This window comes from Papio anubis, chromosome 8 (assembly GCF_008728515.1).
Source record: "Papio anubis isolate 15944 chromosome 8, Panubis1.0, whole genome shotgun sequence".
NCBI classification, from domain to species: domain Eukaryota; kingdom Metazoa; phylum Chordata; class Mammalia; order Primates; family Cercopithecidae; genus Papio; species Papio anubis.
In genome coordinates this window covers 89914360-89936757 of record NC_044983.1, presented here as the reverse complement: position 1 = coordinate 89936757, position 22398 = coordinate 89914360, and the positions used below count along the sequence as shown (strand labels likewise).

The 22398-nt window shown below is 39.6% G+C and overlaps 1 protein-coding gene across 2 annotated transcripts in view; it reads left to right on the top strand.

Moving 5' to 3' along the window:
* Positions 1-22398, top strand: part of VIRMA (vir like m6A methyltransferase associated) — a 64913-nt gene that overhangs the window by 17410 nt on the left and 25105 nt on the right. For both annotated transcript variants that reach the window (XM_021942506.2, XM_003902980.5), the window contains exons 5-11: positions 684-852; positions 4632-4754; positions 7088-7360; positions 9073-10213; positions 17091-17582; positions 18612-18766; positions 21644-21726. In XM_021942506.2, the coding sequence (XP_021798198.2) occupies positions 684-852; positions 4632-4754; positions 7088-7360; positions 9073-10213; positions 17091-17582; positions 18612-18766; positions 21644-21726 (2436 nt within the window). The remainder of the gene's footprint in view (positions 1-683; positions 853-4631; positions 4755-7087; positions 7361-9072; positions 10214-17090; positions 17583-18611; positions 18767-21643; positions 21727-22398) is intronic.

Here is a 22398-nt window from a genome sequence, read left to right as displayed (position 1 = left end):
CTCTGCCTCAGTCTCCTGATTATCTGGGATTACAAGTGCCTGCCACCACGCCCGGCTAATTTTTGTAATTTTAGTAGGCATGGGGTTTCACCATCTTGGTCAGGCTGGTCTTCAACTCCTGACCTTGTGATCCACCCACCTCAGCCTCCCAAAGTGCTGAGATTACAGGCGTGAGCCACTGCACCTGGCCAGTTCACTTACTTTTTAACGTACAATGTGGGTACATAAAATATACCTGCATGTATGAATTTGGCTTATGAGAAGAATGCTATGCAGTTTTATGGACTTTATCATTCTTGACACTGAGCATCATTTGTGCTTTTGGTCCCTTCTACCACCCCTGTACCTATTGGGGTTTAATTTATTAATTAGCAATAACTCCTACTTAATTTTATTCTTATTTCTTTTCTCCTGGATTGGAGTCTGGTTATACTTTTGAACAAGGTTGACGTAAAGCATAGGACTGGGAGATACAATCTTAGGACAGGTGTGGGTGTAGTTATGGTAACTCTGGAGAGTCACATTAAAAGCTGTGCCTGGGTGAATTTCACTTTGTGTTGACTTTGCATTTTCAGCATACTTTTAAAGACTTTAGTTGAACCACAATCTAATTTGATATCAGCTAACTTCTACCATTTTAAAACATGACTTTGAAAGATTTTTTTTCCCTCCCTAAAAATCAGGTGAATACTGATGGTCTGGTGCTAAGAGGCTGGTATAACTGTCTGACACTGGCAATATATGGATCAGTGGATAGAGTGATAAGCCATGACAGAGACTCTCCACCACCACCACCTCCACCTCCACCACCTCCCCAGCCACAACCAAGTTTGAAAAGGAATCCAAAACATGGTGAGAATTTTAAATTTGCTTTTGCAAGTGAAACTTATATCCGTGGTGTAAAAAAAAAATGATTCGAAGAGTGCTTTTCTACCTTTTGTTCTTGTTTTGTTTTATTTTTTGAGAGGGAGAGAGGAAGAAGAGAGGGGGAAAGTGGGGAGAGAGGGAGAGAGGAGGTGAGAGGGAGAAGCAGAGGGGCAGAGGGGGAGAGAGGGAGGAAGAGGGGGTGATAGGAGGAAGAGAAGGAAAGAAGAGGAGGCAAGAGAGAGAAGGGGAGGGAGAGAGAGGGAGGGAAAGTGAGGGACTGGCGGGAGAGAGTGAGCAAGCACACCTCTTTCACCTTTTGAACCTTGCTTAAGACTTGACAAGATAGCTATCTGTTAGTCTCCCATTCTTGTCTATAAGAGTTTCTTTTTATGTTGAAGTGGTGACATTTTATTTTCTTCCTCTGTTTTCCTAGAGAGCTTTTAAAACTGACCCAAGGGAATTTTTTCCCATTTAAAATATCTTAATGACAATGCAATCCAGTGACTATTCATGGTTTACTATTAAAATTATTTGTAAATGAATTGAAAAATAGGCAGGGAGTTTGTGTATTCCCGGAGTACTTGTATAAATGACATTTTTTTTTCAAGAGTGCATATAAAATTTGATTAGGTATATACATCTTAACTAATGTAGATTTCTTCCACTTTTGAGAACCTTTTGCTCCTTAACTGGAAACAAGAAAAATAAGAACTTCAGTGGCTTTCTTTCAGAAGGTAGGCAGCTGGACTCATGTTTCTTAGAATCTCTTCTCACTCCAGTGTTAATTACTGTGAGAAGTTGACCACAAGGCTGGGTGCAGTGGCTCATGGCTGTAATCCTAGCACTTTGGGAGGCTGAAGTGGGAGGATTGCTTGAGGTCAGGAATTCAAGACCAGCCTGGCCAACATGGCGAGACCTTATGTCTATTAAAAAAAAAAGCAGTTGACACAATGAGATTCATAGCCAGCTGCAGTGGTATGCATCTGTGGTCCCAGCTACTCAAGAGGCTGAGGCAAAAGGATCAATTGAGCCCAGGAATTCGAGTCCATTCTGGGCAACATAGTGAGACTCCCATCTGTAGAAATAAATAGGTTGGGCATGGTGGCTTATGCTTGTAATCTTCACACTTTGGGAGGCTGAGATGGGAGGATTGCTTGAACCTATAGGAGTGTGAGACCAGCCTGGGCAACATAGGGAGAACCTGCCCCTATCAAAAAAAACAAAAGAAAGAATTAGCTGGGCATGATGGCATGTGCCTGCGGTCCAGCTACTCTGGAGGCCGAGGTGGGAGGACCCCTTGAGCCTGGGAAGTTGAGACTGCAATGAGTCATGATTGTGCCACTGTACTCCAGCCTAGGCAACAGAGCAAATCCCTGTCTCAAAAACAAAAACTAAAACCCACACACAAGATGAATAAATAAAAGGAGTTTCAAGAATGCATTTTGAAATTATAATTAAAGTCACAAAGGAATAATATTTTGCTTTATAATTAGCATTTTTGTGACTATAAATGACCTTTGTTTCTCTGAATCCTGATATAGTAATGTGGTGTGAGCTCTTTTTTTTCTGATGGTGGTCATACACTGTACTTTTCTTATATCTTACCTGCTAAGCATAGCTACTCTTTCAGTTTTCTTTTTCTTTTAGTCCTTCATTTTTCTGTGCTTGTTTTTTTTTTTTTAACCAAACCGTGAGCTCCTTGTGGATAAAAAGTATGTTTTACATATATTTGTGTTTTCAGTCTTATCATAGTGTCTGACGTATGTAGTGGTTACTCTAAAAATTTGTTCAATTTACTGATTTGTTTTAAAATTGACACTTAAGTACATATATACATGTGTTTTTAACTTTTTATTTAAATTTTTTTTTAATTTAGTTTTTTTGTTTTTAGAGACAGGATTTTGTTCTGTCTTCCAGGCTGGAGTGCAGTGGCCTGATCATAGCTCAATATAACCTCGTAATCCTGGACTCAAGCAGTCCTTCCACCCCACCCTGTGGAGTAGCTAGGACTACAGACGTGTGCCACCCTCCGTCCCAATTCATTTTTTTGTAGAGATTGGGTCTCACTATGTTGCCCAAGTTGGGTCTCAAACACCTAGCCTCGAGTGATCCTCCCAACGCAGCCCTTCAAAGTGCTGGGTTGATAGGTGTGAGCCACCACACCTGGCCCCTTAACTTTTTACTTTGAGATAATTATAGATTGACTGGAGGTTGCAAAGAAATATACAGGGAAGTCCTGTACACTCTTTAACCTCCCCCAGTGATAACATCTTTTATAAATATAGTATAATATCAAAACCAGAAAACTGGTGTTGGTGAATCTGTGGAGCTTATTCAGATTTCACTAGTTAGACATGCACTTGTTTGTGTACGTGTAGCTCTGCATTTTTACGTCATGTGTACAGCCTTGCATAACCAACACCATGATCAAAATACTTAACTGGGCTGGGTGCCGTGGCTCACGCTTGTAATCCCAGCACTTTGGGAGGCTGAGGAGGGTGGATCACTTGAGGTCAGGAGTTTGAGACCAGCCTGGTCAACATGGTGAAACCCTATCTCTGCTAAAAATACAAAAATTTGCTGGGCGTGGTGGTGCATGCCTGTAGTCCCAGCTACTTGGGAGGCTAAGGCAGGAGAATCACTTGAACCCTGGTGGTGGAGGCTGCGGTGAGCCAAGATCGTGCCATTGCACTCCACCCTGGGCAACAGAGCAAGACTCCATCTCAAAACAAAACAAAACAAAAAAAGAAAACCCCAAACTTCACTACACCATTGCCCCAAGATTGCCTATTACCCCGTTATAGCCATATTCATCCCACCCATCGCTAGCCTTTGGCAGCCACTGGTCTGTTCACCATCTCTATAGTTATATTATTTTACACATTTTACATCAATGGAATCGTGCAGTATCTTTGTGAGATTTACTTTTTTCATTCAGCATAATTTCATTGAAGTTCAACTTATTATATATGAATAGTTTGTTCTTTTTTTATTGCTGAGTGGTATTACACAGTATAGATGTACCAAAATTTATTTAACTGCTCACCTGTTGAAGGACATTTGGGTAGTCTCTATTTTTTGGCTATCACAAATAAAGCTGAACATTCCCATATTTTTTTTGCATGAAAATAAAACCTTGGGATTATGTCCAAGCCTAAGAGTGTATACATTATATTTTGGTATGTGAGAAGTCAGAAATTCTAATGTTACCGGTATAGATTAATTAGCAAAATTTCTGTTAAGATGCCAGGAAGGAAGGGTTTATCATCAGTTAATTCTTAAGATAGAAGTCTCAAATGATGAAAAGTATTTTTTCAGTATGTGGGAAGTCAGAAATTCTAATGTTATTAATATAGATTAATTAGCAAAATTTCTAAGACACCAGGAAGAAAAAGTTTATTATCAGTTATTTCTGAACATGAAAATCTCAAGTGATGAAAGGTGTTTTTTCACCCATTCATTTCCTTATACTTTAACATGATTATCTTTGTTCTACTTGGGGATTGATTTGTTCTAGGACTATCTGTGTATACCTAAATCTGTGCATACTCAAGTCCTGAAATTGGCCTTGAGGAACCTGCATATACAGAAAGTCAGCCCTTTATATATATGCAGATTTTGCATCCTCAAATACCATATTTTAGATCTCTGTTTGCTTTAAAAAAAAATCACATGTAACTGGTTTGAAACACAGTTCAAAGCCATGTTGTTTGGGGGCCATCTGTAATTTGAAAGTTCTTTTTCTGTCTCCCATAAAACACTAGCTGATGGGGAGAAAGAAGATCAGTTTAATGGAAGCCCTCCAAGACCGCAGCCAAGGGGACCAAGAACTCCTCCAGGACCCCCTCCACCTGATGATGATGAAGATGATCCTGTGCCTCTGCCAGGTATAAATAAAACCAGTGCTAAGGTTTTCCCCCCTAGTTAATAGTACGTTTTTGTTTTTGTTTTGAGATGGTCTCACTCTGTCGCCCAGGCTGGAGTACAGTGGCTCACTGCAGTCTTGGCTACCTGGGCTTAAGTGATCCTCTCACCTTAGCCTCCTAATAGCTGGGACTACAGGTGTGCATCACCACGCCTTGCTAATTTTTAAAATATATGTGGAGATGGGGTCTCACTATTTTGCCCAGGCTGGAACTCCTGAGCTAAAGTGATCCATCTGCCTTAGCTTCACAAGGTATTAGGATTATAGGCATAAGCCACTGTGCCTGGCTAATAGTGCTTTTTGATTAAAGAAAAGAAATTAGGTGCTAGTAATCAAATCTTGATGCAGTCTCTCCCCATGCTGTGCAGTATTTCCTTGTGTTTTTCTTTTTCTTTTCTTTTTTTTTTTTTTTTTTTTTTTTTGAGACGGAGTCTCGTGCTGTGTCACCCAGGCTGGAGTGCAGTGGCGATCTCGGCTCACTGCAAGCTCCGCCTCCCAGGTTCACGCCATTCTCCTGCCTCAGCCTCCGAGTAGCTGGGACTACAGGCGCCCGCCACCACGCCCGGCTAGTTTTTTGTATTTTTAGTGGAGACGGGGTTTCACCATGTTAGCCAGGATGGTCTCGATCTCCTGACCTCGTGATCCACCCGCCTCGGCCTCCCAAAGTGCTGGGATTACAGGCTTGAGCCACCGCGCCCGGCCTTCTTTTTCTTTTTCTTTTTTTTTTTTTTTTTGAGACAGGTTTTTGCTCTGTGACCCAGGCTAGAGTACAGTGGTGCCATCCCAGCTCACTCCAGCCTTGACTTCCTGGGTTCAAGAAATGCTCCCACCTCACTACTCTGCTGTAGTGACATGTACAAAAGAGTACCAGTTAAAAAGCAGTAGTAGTGGGCTGGGTGTGGTGGCTCATGCCTGTAATCCTAGCACTTTGGAAGGCTGAGGCAGGAGGACCTCTTGGGCCCAGGAGTGTGAGACCAGCCTGGGCAACATACGGAGACCATTTCTCTATTAAAAATAAAAGTAAAATAAAATAAAAATAGGCCGGGCGTGGTGGCTCACACCTGTAATCCCAGCACTTTGGGAGGCCGAGGTGGGTGGATTACTTGAGGTCAGGAGTTCAAGACCAGCCTGGCCAACATGGTGAAACCCCATCTCTATTTTTTTTTTTTTTTGAGACGGAGTCTTGCTCTGTCCCCCCTGGCTGGAGTGCAGTGGCGCGATCTCGGCTCACTGCAAGCTCCGCCTCCCGGGTTCCTGCCATTCTCCTGCCTCAGCCTCCCAAGTAGCTGGGACTACAGGCACCTGCCACCGCGCCCGGCTAATTTTTTGTATTTTTAGTAGAGACGGGGTTTCACCATGGTCTCGATCTCCTGACCTTGTGATCCGCCCGCCTCGGCCTCCCAAAGTGCTGGGATTACAGGCGTAAGCCACCGCGCCCGGCCTCCCATCTCTATTAAAAATACAAAAATTAGCCAGGTGTAGTGGCACACACCTGTAATCCCAGCTACTCAGGAGACTGAGGCAGAAGAATTGCTTGAGCCCAGGAGGCAGAGGTTGCAGTGAGCTGAGGTCATGCCACTACACTCCAGCCTGGCCGACAGAGTGAGACTCAATAAAATAAAATAAAAATAAAATAAAAATAAGTAGTATGTATTGGAAAAGATAAAAATCTGTATAGCTGCTTAAAAGCTAAAAACAAAAGGAATGGCTTAATAGTATACTTTATTATTGCTCATTGTAGAAGTTGTACAATGTATACTCAATATTTTTGAAACGGTGAGTAATTCTTTTTTTTTTAAGGGTGTTTATAAGCTACATCATCCAAAATATCATTAAGTAGTTGCCATATCCAGTCTTACTGCCTTGTGTCATTTAAACCATTAAAATAATCTGTACCTTCATATACACCATGGAATACTATGCAGCCATAAAAAAGGATGAGTTCATGTCCTTTGTAGGGACATGGATGAAGCTGGAAACCATCATTCTCAGCAAACTATTGCAAAAACAAAAAGCCAAACACTGTATGTTCTCACTCATAGGTGGGAATTGAACAGTGAGAACACTTGGACACAGGAAGGGGAACATCATACACTGGGGCCTGTTGTGGGGTGGGGGGAGCAGGGAGGGATAGCATTAGGAGATATACCTAATGTAAATGACAAGTTAATGGGTGCAGCACACCAGCATGGCACATGTATACATATGTAACAAACCTGCACGTTGTGCATATGTACTCTAGAACTTAAAGTATAATAATAAAAAAAATCTGTTCCTGAAATCTCAATTTTTCAGTGTCTGGTGACAAGGAAGAGGATGCTCCTCATAGAGAAGATTACTTTGAGCCCATTTCTCCTGATCGGAATTCTGTTCCCCAGGAAGGGCAATATTCTGATGAAGGAGAAGTAGAAGAGGAACAACAAGAAGAAGGAGAAGATGATGAAGATGATGTGGATGTAGAGGAAGAAGAGGATGAGGATGAGGATGATCGACATACAGTAGACAGTATCCCTGAGGAGGAAGAGGAAGATGAAGAGGAAGAAGGTGAAGAGGATGAAGAAGGTGAAGGTGGGTTATGTTAGCTAGGACTTTGGGGTTTACATACTAGAAACTAACTTGATGCAGCTTTGAAAAATGCAAAAGAATTTCTAGCAAAGATAAATGGGTTCCAAGAAACCCACGGGTCAGAATGTAGCTAGGCCTCAAGGCATGACTAGAAATGAGATTTCCATCTCTCCTCTGCTTTGTGTGTTTACTTTAATCTCCCCTGTTTAACCAACCAGCCTAAAAACTGCCTGACTGTATCTCAGTTTTCTGTTTGACTTGCTACAGTATGAGTTTCCCCTTGACAGCATCAGCTTTTGCCAGGAAAACAGGGTCATGTAGCAAATACATGTTGGTTAGGGATTTGGTGGCTGTTTTCAGAGTAAGGAGTGGTAAAGCTAGGTGGAATTCCTAAAGATGTCTACCACTTAGATATTTTAGCAAATGCTACAATCTTTTTAACAATTCAAGGGAAAAATCTCAGTTGCACAAGTACATGTGGCAGTATGATACAGTCCTTTAATTAGGCTTTATTTTTCCTTCGAAAGCAAAAAGTGAAAGATATTCAAGCTAACTGGCTCCTAATTTGCCCAAGAAATGGCATGTAATGTTAAAGCATTTATGCAAAATAACAGATAATCTGCCTTGGCTTTTTTCTGCAGATAGTGAAAATGAGTGTCATTTGAGAATCACAAGGGCTCTTTTACAAAGTAACAACTAGATTATCATGTGATACTTTTTTTTTTAGCTTTTCCCATTCCCAGATTATCAAATAATTCTTTTTAGATTTACTGTATTTGGCAAAAGAGTTAAATTTTAGGCAGGCAGTTTTCTTTCTTTCTTTCTTTCTTTCTTTTTTTTTTTGATACAGAGTCTCATTCCGTCAGACCCAGACTGGAGCACAGTGATGCGATCTTGGTTCACAGCAACCTTTACCTCCAGGGTTCAAGTGATTCATCCCTCAGCCTTCCGAGTAGCTGGGCTTACAGGCGCCCGCCACTATGCTCGGGTTATTTTTGTATTTTTAGTAGAGACAGGGTTTCACCATGTTGGCTAGGCTGGTCTCGAACTCCTGACCTCAAGTGATCTGCCCGCCTTGGCCTCCCAAAGTGCTGGGATTACAGGCACGAGCCACTGTGCCCAGCCATATTTTAAATTAACAAAATTTCCATCAAAATATAATGGAGGTCTACAAAACTGTGTGATAGGTAAATGCAGAGAAATAAAAATTCAGGAATGTGAAATTAATGTTATAAAAAGAATCTACAGTGGTTTTGCTGAAAATATTTGGTTTAACCTTATGATATTAGTTCTTATTTAACTTTAATATAACCAGTTTTTTTTTGTCTTAAAAATAATCTCTCAAGAGGACAAGCATAATTTCTTTCCTCCTAAGATATTTTTGTTACTTTGAGGCATTTCTAATTTTATTTCTGTGAGGAAAAAGTATCTGTTACAGAGTTAGTTGTAAAACTGAACAGATACGGAGGAATTTGCTTAAAATGTTTGTTCAGTTTTCAGGTCTCACCCTTTTCAGGAAAAAAGAAAGTTTGTCCATAATTATTCTATTAGAAATTATAAAATGTTATAAAATTGTGGATAAGATATTGGGGCAGAAGTTGGTTTTGTTGAGGAAATCATTTTTAATGTTTTATTAAAACTTTTTTGATCAATCAGAATTTATGCGTTAGACAAAGATGATGTAATACTTAAATATTATTCATACTAATTTTCAGGGGATGATGGTTATGAACAAATTTCCAGTGATGAAGATGGAATTGCTGACTTGGAACGTGAAACGTTTAAGTATCCAAACTTTGATGTTGAATACACTGCTGAAGACTTAGCTTCAGTTCCTCCTATGACATATGATCCATATGACAGGGAGCTTGTACCACTCTTATACTTCAGTTGTCCATACAAGACTACTTTTGAAATAGAAATCAGTAGAATGAAGGATCAAGGTCCAGATAAAGAAAATTCAGGGGCAATCGAAGCCTCAGTGAAGTTAACAGAACTCTTAGATTTGTATAGAGAAGACAGAGGTGCAAAATGGGTAACAGCTTTAGAAGAAATTCCAAGTTTAATAATAAAAGGGTTAAGCTATTTGCAATTGAAAAACACAAAACAAGACTCCCTTGGCCAGTTGGTAGACTGGACCATGCAAGCTTTAAATTTACAAGTAGCGCTTCGCCAACCTATTGCCTTAAATGTTCGACAGCTCAAAGCTGGGACCAAATTAGTGACCTCACTAGCAGAATGTGGGGCTCAAGGAGTTACGGAACTGCTACAAGCAGGAGTGATCAATGGATTATTTGAGCTTCTGTTTGCTGATCATGTATCATCTTCTCTTAAGTTAAATGCTTTTAAAGCTTTGGACAGTGTCATTAGTATGACAGAAGGAATGGAAGCTTTTTTAAGAGGTAGGCAAAATGAAAAAAGTGGTTATCAAAAGCTTCTGGAACTCATACTTTTAGATCAGACTGTGAGGGTTGTTACTGCTGGTTCAGCTATTCTCCAAAAATGCCATTTCTATGAAATCTTGTCAGAGATTAAAAAACTTGGTGACCATTTAGCAGAGAAGACGTCATCTGTTCCTAACCACAGTGAACCTGATCACGACACAGATGCTGGACTTGAGAGAACAAACCCAGAATATGAAAATGAGGTGGAAGCTTCTATGGATATGGATCTTTTAGAATCCTCAAATATAAGTGAAGTGGAAATAGAAAGGCTTATTAACCTCCTAGAAGAAGTTTTTCATTTAATGGAAACTGCCCCTCATACAATGATCCAACCTCCTGTTAAGTCTTTCCCAACGATGGCACGAATTACTGGACCTCCAGAGAGGGATGATCCATACCCTGTTCTCTTTAGGTAAGACATGTTTGTCTTTTGGGAAATAAATGTCACAAATCATTGGAGATAATTTTATGTGGTTGATTTTGCTGTTTATCTGATTGTAGGTAACTTATTTATGTGTAAGGATACTTGATATTTCGAAACAGTTATTCAGTAGTAGAACTGAGAAGTATGTTACTGTGGGTGAGCTTATATTGTGTTAGTTCTTTTTTTTTTTTTTTTTTTTTTTGTATTTTTAGCAGAGACGGGGTTTCACAATATTGGTCAGGCTGGTCTCAAACTGCTGACCTCATGGTCCGCCCGCCTCGGCGTGTGCCACCACGCCCAGCTAAGTTTTTTTTTTTTTTTTTTTTTGTATTTTTAGTAGAGACGGGGTTTCACCATATTGGTCAGGCTGGTCTCGATCTCCTGACCTCATGATCTCCCAAAGTGCTGGGATTACAGGCATGAGCCACTGTGCCCGGCCTGTGTTAGTTCTTAAAGCAAAATTGGGAACTTAGTGAAAGAGTTTAATAATCAACAATGATGCTTGTATAAGCATGTCTATGAGCAAGAATAAATGAGAAACTGCTGACTTGCTTCTGGGAAGGTGGTACAAAAGGATGGTGTAGGAAGGAGAGCTTTTCTATGTGGACCTGTCTGTACTTATTACTCTTAATACATTGTAAGTTAAAATTATATTTTACTAACTTAATTTTATTGTCCTGGTTAAAGATGTCTTTAAGGTTCTGTTACTACTTGTTTTTGCCGTCTACCTCTCTTGTTATCTGTTGATACAGTTTTGCCATTGTTAGGACCACTATCCATAGTAGATTTTTTATTTTGTTTTGAGACTTTCTTTCTTCCCATTTGCCTGTAAATAATTTCATAACATAAAAATGGAAAAATGGCATTTGAGTTATTTTATTACTTATTTTTGTGATTAATATTTTCATTGATTTGAAGCATAGTGCATTACCAGGAGATGGGATATGTGTCCACTCTAAAACCTCCACTTATCCAAATTCCTGTTTTTAGCTGAAACTGTCAGACCTTGTCTTAGTTTGCGTTCCCTAAAAGGATAACTTGAGTCGAAGTCTTAGGTGCAGGTTCTTTGTTTGAAAGATTATCCTACAAAGCAGAAATGCATGAAGAGAGTAAGATAAGAAGAGGAGAAAAACCAGTAAAGGAAGTGTTATTACGCTTATTATTGCTGTGGACAGCTGGGGCTCATCCTACTGGGGACCCTCTGAAGAACTGGTTAAAGTGTATCTCCTGCTTATCCTCCTAAAACATTCAGGCTGGGGCATTTATCTACCAACTCTCCCCTTTGATTCAAGGATGCCCACAAGAAACTTTAACTCTTATGCTTCTGAGCTGTTCTTGCTTGTGGTTTGAGCACCCTTTAATGGCTTTGGGAGAAACCCTGAGGAAGAAAGGTAGAGAGGCCCAAAGTGAACACTCGAGGCTGGATACTGGCAACCCTCACAGATTGTGTACTGGGAAATCAGTGGGGCAGTGATGGGAGGTTGGGGAGCAGTAATATGTAAGAGGTGGGCAGAGTATGCATTTAGGCAGGATACTTAGAAGGAATAGAAAGACAAAATGACAAGTAGGAGAGAATAGAAACCCAGGAAGCAAATAGTTTTGGGAACCAGTGAATGGTTTGTTGTGATACTGTGCAGAGGTTCAGAAGATAAGGATAGGAAATCATGTATTTTGTAACATAGATTGCAACTGGGGCTATGGCAAAAGTAGTTTAATGTAGCAGTGGGAGAGGAAGTGTGGATGAAAAGCCATTGGCCAATAAGGATTTGAAACAGTGTAGGCCACTGTTTTAAGAAATTTGGGTGGATCACCTGAGGTCAGGAGTTCGAGACCAGCCTGGCCAACATGGCAAAACCCCATCTCTACTAAAAATAAAAAACTAGAGCTGGGTGTGGTGGCTCATGCCTGTAATCCCAGCACTTTGGGAGGCTGAGGCAGGCAGATTAGCTAAGGTCAGGAGTTCAAGACCAGCCTGGCCAACATGGTAAACCCCGTTTCTACTGAAAATACAATCATTAGCCGGGTGTAGTGGTGGGTGCTTGTAATCCCAGCTACCCGGGAGACTGAGGCAGGAGAATCATTTGAACCTGGAGGTTAGAGCATGCGGTGAGCCAAGATCTGGCCACTGCACTCTAGCCTAGGCTACAGAGTGAGACTCTGTCTCAAAAAAACAAAAAAACAAAAAAACAAAAACAAAAACAAAACAGGCCGAGCATGGTGGCTCACACCTATAATCCCAGTACTTTGGGAGGCCGAGGCAGGTGGATCACCTGAGGTTGAGAGTTCAAGACCAGCTTGAGCAGCATGGAGAAACGCCATCTCTACTAAAGATACAAAATCAGTGGGGCATGGTGGCTCATGGGTGTAATCCCAGCTACTTGGGAGGCTGAGGCAGAGAATTGCTTGAAACTGGGAGGCAGAGGTTGCGGTGAGCCGAGATCGCACCATTGCACTCCAGCCTGAGCAACAAGAGTGAAACTCTCTCTCTCAAAAAAAAAAAAAGTAACAAAAAAGACACACACACAAAAATTAGCCAGGCTTGGTGGAACGTGCCTGTAAACCCAGCTACTTGGGAGACTGAGGCAGGAGAATCCTTTGAATCTGGGAGGTTGGAGGTTCTGGTGAGCCGAGATCGGGCCACTGCACTCCAGCCTGGGCAACAGAGTGAGATGCTGTCTCAAAAAAAGAAAACAAAAACTAGCCAGGCATGGTGGCGCACGCCTGTAATCCCAGCTAACTCAGGAGGCTGAGGCAGGAGAATCGCTTGAACCCAGGAGGCAGTGGTTGCAGTGAGCCGAGATTGTGCCACTGTACTCCTGCTTGGGCGACAAGAGCGAAACTCCATCTCAAAAAAAAGACATTTGGCCAGCCTAGGCAACATAGGGAGATCTCATCTCTACAGAAAATAAAAAATTAAAAAAAAAAATTAACTGGGAATAGTAGCGTGCGCTTGTGGTCCCAGCTGCTCAGGACCGTGAGGTGGGAGGATTGCTTGAGCCTGAGAGGTTCGGGGTGCATTGAGCTGTGGTTGTGCCACTGCACTCCAGTCTGGGCAGCAGAGTGAGACCGTGTCTCAAAACAAGAAATTTGGCTAAGAGAAAAAGTGAGAAACAAGGCAGCAGCTAGAAGGAGATGTTGGGGTCAAAAAGGAGAGGCTTGAGCATATTTGTAGGCTGGGAATAATGACTCATTTACAAAGTCAGTGGAGAGGGAGATGTTTATGATGTAGGAGTAAACAATAACAATTGCTGGAGCAAGGCTTGGTGGGAGATGAGGACAAGAGTACTAGTGTAGGAGTTTGGTTTTGGGCAGGAGAAAGGAAGTCTTCTAAGTATGCAAATATAGATACATTTGTAGTCTTGGAGATTGTAGAGAAATTTAGATACTTCTTACTAACAACTTTATTTTTAGTAGAATAGGTGATGCTTTCAGTCACTGAGAAGAAGCTAGTTATTAAATACTTACTAAGTGTTTTTTTCCCCACCATATGGAGGAGGTACATTTGGGTATCAGACAAGAGGAAATAAAGGGCCCAGAATCGTTGTGCTAAGGAATTTGAATTTTATTTTTAGAATATGGAAAGGTATTGAATATTTTGGAGTAGCAGATCTGATGTGATCAGAGTAATATTCTCAGATGTTGCAAGATGTATTGCAATGGAAAAGAAATTAGAGTTGTTAGGAAAATAAGATAGTCTGAGGTTTCTAGGTGCTAGGTTTTAAGTACTTTGCCCTTAACAGGTAATGGAAAGGCAAATATTGTACTTATATTGACAGAGATTGTGAGATAGCCGTTGTATTGTATAATAGTACTGGCACTTGGCAACAGGACCTAGTAGGCGAAGGAAAGTGAGAAGGAGCTAGAGATTTCTAGCCAGAGTAGCAATTGGAGCTGTGGTTTTATTGACAGAAACTGGTGAATTAGGAAGGAGAGTGAATTTTGAAAGGGAAAATAATTGTACTTTGGAGGGTCTTTTTTTTTGAAGTGTTGGCGAGGACTGTTGTCCTATGTCAGGTCCCCAAGAGCACCAAGATTCTCTAGGAGGACTCACAAAACTCAGCATATAATACTCAGCAAAGGAAAAAGGTACATGGGAGGAAGTCTGGGAAAACCAGGTGCAAGCTTCCAGAATCCTTTCACAGTGGAGTCACATAGTGCCTGCCTAATTCTCCCAGCAACAGGTTGTGACAACATGGGTGAAGTGTTGCCTGTTGAGGAATTCTTTAGAAACTCGGCACCCAGGCTTTTTTATTTTTTATTTTTAAATAGCAACGATGACATGTTTTGATACATGTATACATTGTGGAATAATTATATCAAGCTAATTGACATGCACATTTTTTTATTGTGAGTAGTCAGGTGGGCACTCACTGCCTATCTTCTACCAGAATTCCAGACTCCTAGAAGGAATGCAGGTGTTCAGCATAACCATATTGTTTGCGTAAATAATTTAGGCACAAGGAACCATTCTTATCAGTTAGGGGCACAGGAACCCTCTCGAAATCTAAGTTCCCAGAAGTTAGCCAGTGGCCAACCTTGCAAGCAGACCTCTAAGGATGTGCAGTCTGAGGCCTGCTATTTTGACCATTCTCCGAATGGTCCATAAGGAGAATGCTCTTAGAGCATAGTAATTCTGGAGTTTTGTCTTCTTGAGGGTTCTGTTTGCCTTTGTAGTAAGCAGTTACTGGTGAGTATTTATTGTTGTGAAGTAGAAGCCTGGGTTTAAATAGTAATAGGACTGAAGAGGCAGTTTCAGCTTTTGAGAAAATTAAGTTCTGGCCTGTCATTTACTTTTTAGTTGTATTTTGACAGGGGTTTATGAAAGCTATTGTGTTGCCATTTGCAGTGACTAAAATGGAAGAGAATGAGTCAGAATTATAAATAATTTTTATTCTTTTTAACATTCAGAAAAAATGATATCTTACTAATTAAAAATTAAGTTTTCATTAAGCTGGTTCTATCTTGTAGTCAAGAGATGTTTTGACAGATTTTTAACCCATTTTTGAGTATATGAACAAATACAATGTTTTGGTTCTTTTTTCTTTAAAGTCTGGTTAAGTTTCATTTTTTAAAAGTTGAGGAATGAGATCATGTCCTTTGCAGGGACATAGATTAATTTGGAAGCCATTATCCTCAGCAAACTAATGCAGGAACAGAAAACCAAATACTTCATGTTCTCACTTATAAGTGGGAGCTGAACAGTGAGAACACATGGACACAAAAAGGGCAGCAACACACACTGGGCTCTGTTAAGGGGGAACAGGGGGTTGGGGGAGAGCATCAGGAAAAGTAGCTAATACATGCTGGGCTTCATACCTAGGTGATGGGTTGATAGGTGTAGCAAACCACCATGGCACATGTTTACCTGTGTAACAAGCCTGCACATTCTGTACACGTACTCCAGAACCAAAAAATTAAAAAGAAAAGAGAGATAAAATTTGGAAAAGAGTTTAGGGAGGATGAGGCAAAAGGATCACTTGAGTCCAGAGAATCACTTAAGGCCAGGAGTTTGAGTCCAGCCTGGGCAACATAGCTAGATCTCGTCTCATAAAAAAATTAAAGGGTTTACATCTGGCATGGCCTATAGGCAAGGAAGAAAATCCATACAGATAAGGATGCCCAAAGAAGTTGTCAGTAGCATTTGTGTCTATTTTGAAGTGTTGAGTAAATTCGGTCTTTTCCCCTTAAGACTATGTATGCTAAAGAATAATTCTTAGATTTGATAAAAGAGTGCTATGTGTGGTAATACTAACTACTTAAATGTTAAAAATTGATAATTTGAAAGTTTTTTCCCTGGAGATACTAATTCAGATCTACTGTAGTAAATCTGAGTATACTATATTTTTCTATAGTATAGTCATCCCTCACTGTCTGTGAAATTATTCTCAGACCTCCCTTGGAAACCAAAATCCAAGGATGCTCCAGTCTCTGATATAAAATATAAAATGATGTAGTATTTGCATATAACCTATGCATATCCTCTTGTATACTTGAAGTCATGTCTAGGTTACTTATAATACATAGTACAATATAAATGCTCTGTAAATGGTTGTTATACTACTGTTGTGTAGGGAATGATGTAAGAGAGAAGTCTGTACACGGTCAGTACTGATACATTTTTTTTCTTTTCAAGTCTTGCTCTTTCACCTAGCCCAGGCTGGAGTGCAGTGGCATGGTCTTGGCTTTCTGCAGTCTCAACCTCTTGGGCTTAAGCGATCCTCCCACCTCAGCCTCCCCAGTAGCTGAGACTACAGAAATGTGCCACCACGCCTGGCTAATTTTTGTATTTTTTGTAGAGACAGGGTTTTGCCATGTTGCCCAGTCTGGTCTTGAGCTCCTGGCCTCAAGTGATCTGCCTGCTTCAGCTCCCAAAGTGCTTGGGATTGTAAGTGTGAGCAACTGCACCTGGCGCCAGATGCACTTTTAAAAAATGTTTTCAATTTGCAGTTGGCTTAATCCACAAATGCAGATGCGGAGTGCTGACTGTGTATATACTGTATTTTTCCTAGATGCACGAATTTGCATATACTGATATGCCATGAATAAAGTGGGACCATGGTGAAAAAGGAGCATTTGATAAGTATCCTGGAAAGAAGGCCCAAAATTTAAAGGAAAAACTTGTCAATAATTATTTATTTAATGTCTGTTGAGTGCTAACTAGGACAAAGCCTCACAGAACATTCACTTTTGTTTGGCCTCATCTAGAGAAGACTTGCCAGTCACGTTATGTTTTCAGTTAAAGCAGTGTATTACTAAGGATAAGGATTATGGTCATTAAAATTTTTTATCGGTGTCTTGTCTGAATATAGAGTAAATGAAGAGTGCTTTGCACTGACTTGACATATATCAATTAACTCTTCCACAGATATCTTCACAGTCATCACTTCTTGGAGTTGGTTACCTTGCTTCTGTCAATTCCAGTAACAAGTGCTCACCCTGGTGTGCTGCAAGCCACAAAAGATGTTTTGAAGTTTCTTGCACAGTCGCAGAAGGGTCTTCTTTTTTTTATGTCGGAATATGAAGCAACAAATTTATTGATCCGAGCTCTGTGTCACCTTTATGATCAAGATGAGGAGGAAGGTCTCCAATCTGATGGTGTTATTGATGATGCATTTGCCTTGTGGCTACAGGACTCAACACAGACATTGCAATGTATTACAGAACTGTTCAGCCATTTTCAGCGTTGTACAGCCAGTGAAGAAACTGACCATTCGGATCTCTTGGGAACCCTGCACAATCTTTATTTGATTACTTTTAATCCTGTGGGAAGATCAGCTGTTGGCCATGTTTTTAGTCTGGAGAAAAATCTCCAAAGTCTTATTACTTTAATGGAGTACTATTCCAAAGAAGCCTTAGGGTAATTTCCTACTTACTCCTTAAATTTTCTGTGATGTTAGAAAATCAGATTAACTAATGGTCTAGTTTCTTAAAAGAAAGTGTTGTTTTGAGAGGGAAAAAACTATAGTTTTGATGTAACGCATAACTTGTTAATTAAAGGTTAGAGTGACAGAAATCTCTAAAATAAAAGATGTGGCTATAAAGTAATACAATGGGCTCTTTAGCACCTTCCTTCAGTTAACCCATGGTGTTAAAGATTGCAACTGTAGTACCGTCTGCTGTTTTATGTAGAGGGGAATTCTAAGGCACAGGAATATGTACCTTAAGGTATATATTCCTTTTACTCCTCTTACACTCTCTTGCTGGCTCCTGCCTTGCATTCTAAACCATATTCTGGATTCAGAATTGCTTTGACTAGGTGGGTAAATTGAGAATTATAATGGTTTGAAGAGCCTTCTTGGTAGGGCAGAGGGTTTTAGTGTATGAGAAGAGAGACGTGCCTTATTTCTGGTTCATGTCACACAAGGCAAATGGCATCCAGATAACTGCCCTCACGGTGAGGACTTGGTATATAATTCCTTGAGTGATGGATCTTTTGTGGGGTGCTTACAAAAAGCAAACAGCAGTGACTTCCATGCCTAGCTATATCTTAACAGGTTTATAGTGGAATACTGAGTATTGAAGGCAGGTAATCATACTCCTTCCTATTTATCCAGATTGGACAAATATTTTGAAGGAGACTAATGAAGTATACTTCCTAATCTTTCATTGCTAATGAAGTATACTTGTTAATATTTCATTGTTTTTTGATCTTATTTCTTAATAGAATTTTACTTTCCATAGTGATATGTATGCTTTTTTATATACTTTTAAGTAATGGTTTCAGGTGCATTGGATATTAACTGTAAAATCTGATTTCTTGTCTTCAGTCATGTTTTATTGTAAATTTCCTTGATCTCTTTAAAGCCAAGTAGAAGAAAATATTTTAAAAATTGTTCCTAAAAAATTGTTTTTGTATCCAAAACTTAAAAACCTTATTTTGTTTCAGTGATTCCAAATCTAAGAAGTCAGTAGCTTATAATTATGCATGTATACTTATTTTGGTGGTGGTTCAGTCTTCCAGTGATGTTCAAATGCTAGAACAACATGCAGCATCTCTCTTGAAGCTTTGTAAAGCAGATGAAAATAATGCTAAATTGCAAGGTATGGTATCTAAGTTATTTTAAGCATTTGTAATATGTGAAGGAACAAACCTTTGAATATCTGTGATGAGTCCTTCATCATGTTTTGATAATATACATAGTAATACTGTTTTTAACTTCCTGAAATTTCTTTTTATGAAGATAGTTTTTACAAACTAAAGATTGATAAAATGTTTTAGTATATAAACAAAGTAGTTTTTACAACTACCTTTTCTGGAAAGTCATGAAAATTGGTAGTTTGTTGAAATTTCTTATCAAAATGGAAGAGGTAGTTTAAAGACAAACTCAAGGCCAGGTACGGTGGCTCATGCCTGTAATCCCAGGACTTTGGGAGGCCAAGGCAGGTGGATCACCTGAGGTCAGGAGTTCAAGACCAGCGTGGCCAACATGGTGAAACCCCATCTCTACTAAGAATACAAAAATTAGCTGGGCGTGGTGTCACACGCCTGTGGTTCCAGCTACTCGGGAGGCTGAGGCAAGAGAATTGCTTGAACCCGTGAGGCGGAGGGTGCAGTGAACCGAGATCACGCCACTGCACTCCAGCCTGGGCAACAGAGCAAGACTCCATCTCAAAAAAAAAAAAAAAAAAAAAAGACTCAAGTTCAGTTTTTGGGTATAGTTTTCCTCTGTGTGTTTTGCTGTGTATGTATTTCTACATAAAACACAAACTGCAACTTAGAAATCTAATTGTGGAGTAACACATTTGTGCTATCCTCAGAAGTAAAGAATAGTAAATATGACTATTATTTTTTTAAGTATATAAATGTATATTGAATGACATTTATGGGAAACCTTATGTGGGCAGCCTTGAAAAGTTTAATATACCTAATTATAAGTTTTAAATTATTTTATTTTGGTTCCTCATTTTCTGACCTTATCAAGTAGAAAATTTGATAACATTGAGTAAATACTGTAAAAAAGGTTTAAAATAGCATGTGGCCTCTTCTTTTCTTTTTAATCCTAAATTTTACTTGTGATATCTCCAGTAAAAGTTGGATAGTAAATTCAACTTCCCATTCTGGGAATAGCTTTTTTCCTTAAAGAATGCATTTATAAAAGGAGGGCACGGGCACACAGTGTCTTCAAAGGTATTATTAGTGCTTTAGTACTTTTTCAGGGTGTTGGGTATTCTGGTATTTGTTTTATTATTATTTCTTATATCTTTGAGCAATATATTCTATATATAAGAAAGAGTTAATTTTAAAATGCATGGGGAAAATTGTGTACAGCTGTAATTCTTGTGGAGGAGTGTAGAACCAAGGAAAGACCTGGCTACTATTTTCTATTTCCTATATGGCATCTGGAACTGGTATTTCACTTTTTACATTAGAGTGCTTTTCTAGAAACATTTTTGGTGATAGAATATAGGAGTTATGGCATAGCTTCTGGGAGAGTTTTGAGTTTGTTTGCAGTAAATGGTAGATTTTATTTGTGTTTATTCTATAAACAAAGTTTGCTGTCATTCTTTTGGGGTGATAGTAATTTTATAACGGCAAATTTGGAAGTTGACAAAATTAAAACTTCCTGTTAGAGGAAAAGGCACTCAGCAAAATATTTCCCCTTGGGTTTGATTCCTTTAGAAATTAATAAATTTTGTTTATACTTTTTTTGGGTGGGTGTGAGAGGCAGTGGCAAAGATAGGTGAATAAACACTATGTTACATTAATTTATAAGCAGTCTATTTTGTATATATATACATTTTTTTGAGACAGAGTCTTGCTCTATCACCAGGCTGGAGTGCAGTGGCGTGATCTCGGCTCACTGCAACTTCCTCCTCCCAGGTTCAAGCGATTCTCCTGCCTCAGCGTCCCTAGTATCTGGGACCACAGGTGCGTGCCGCCACGCCCAGCTAATTGTTGTATTTTTAGTAGGGACTAAAGTAGGGATGGGGTTTCACCATGCTGGCCAGAATGATCTCAGTCTCTTGATCCTGTGATCCACCTGCCTCAGCCTCCCAAAGTGCTGGGATTATAGGCGTGAGCCACCATGCCCGACCCTATTTTGCAATTTTTTAATGTTGTAAATTGTAAAAATTAATTTTAATTATATAGACTATTTAAGCATTTAAACATCGAAATTTGCAGAAATCAGATAACTAAGAGTAGGCACTTCTTTCATTTTAAAACTAAATTGTTTAAGCCGGGCGCGGTGGCTCATGCTTGTAATTCCAACAGTTTGGGAGGCTGAGGTAGGTGGATCACTTGAACCCAGGAGTTTGAGACCAGTCTGGGCAACATGGTGAAACCCCATCTCTACAAAAAGTACAAAAATTAGCCAGGTGTGGTGATGCACACCTGTAGTCCTAGCTACTTTGGAGGTTAAGGCAGGAGGATTGATTGAGTCCAGGAGGCTGAGACTGCAGTGAGCCATGATCACACCGCTGCACTTCAGCCTGGGCAACAGAATGAAAAACTTGTCTAAAGAATTAGATACAAGTTGTAATCCCAGCACTTTGGGAGGCCAAGGCGGGCGGATCATGAGGTCAGAAGTTCGAGACTAGCCTGGCCAACATGGTGAATAAAACCCCATCTCTGCTAAAAATACAAAAATTAGCCGGGTGTGGTGGCAGGTGCCTGTAATCCCAGATACTTGGGAGGCTGAGGCAGGAAAATTGCTTGCAACCAGAAGGCAGAGATTGCAGTGAGCCCAGATTGCGCCACTGCACTCCAGCCTGGGCAACAAGAGCGAAACTCTGTCTCAAAAAAAAAAAAAAAAAAGAAAAGAAAAAGAATTAAGTACAAGTCCATCCCTGTATGAAATTTAGATGATTGAAATCAACATGGACCTAATAATGTTTTTCTTTGGAAGAAATACTTACTTTCTTTGTTATAAAGCCTTCTATTTTTAAATATTATAAATTATTATTTTTCTTTTTAAGAACTTGGCAAGTGGCTTGAACCTCTGAAAAACCTTAGATTTGAAATTAACTGCATCCCAAACTTAATTGAGTATGTTAAGCAGGTAAGTGTAAAACTTAAAAGTGCTTTGACTTTTTGAAACTGTGTGGTAGTATATGGTGATACTGCATTGAATCACTTGTGTAGATAATGTAGACATTGTTAAGTGTCCTTGACTGATTTATTAGACTTTGTAGGTACAGATTGGTATATGCATATAGATGGATGTGTGATTATATGCATATGTGAATACACGTGCACATAACCCTGTGTACTGTACTACTTTTCACTACTGGATTCTGTCCTATTTTTTCCCTCTGAAATGGAAATAGTATCACCTACAATCTTGATGACATTTATAAGTGTTTTAAATGCTGTAGTCACGTAACATATAACTGTTTCAGCTAAACGTTATTTCTGAAAAAGAATTTCACTCAAAATATTTACGTAAAAATTGATAGGGCCCATTCCAGATAATTGCAGTGGAGGCTGGTTCTCTTTGTTAATTTGGGATAGTTAAATCTGCAGTTGAGATAATTCATAACAGTTAAAATTCATAAAACTCATAATGCAGTTTTAAAATTTTACATTCAAAATTTTCATCTCTGTTCCTTAGTCGAATCATTGTGTAGCATAGGAAGGAAGGAAAGTTAAAAGCACTCATATATGCATAAAAAGTTTCAAGTTAGAAGAGCAGAACGGATCTTGAATTCTCTCTCTCATTTAGCAGGTGAAA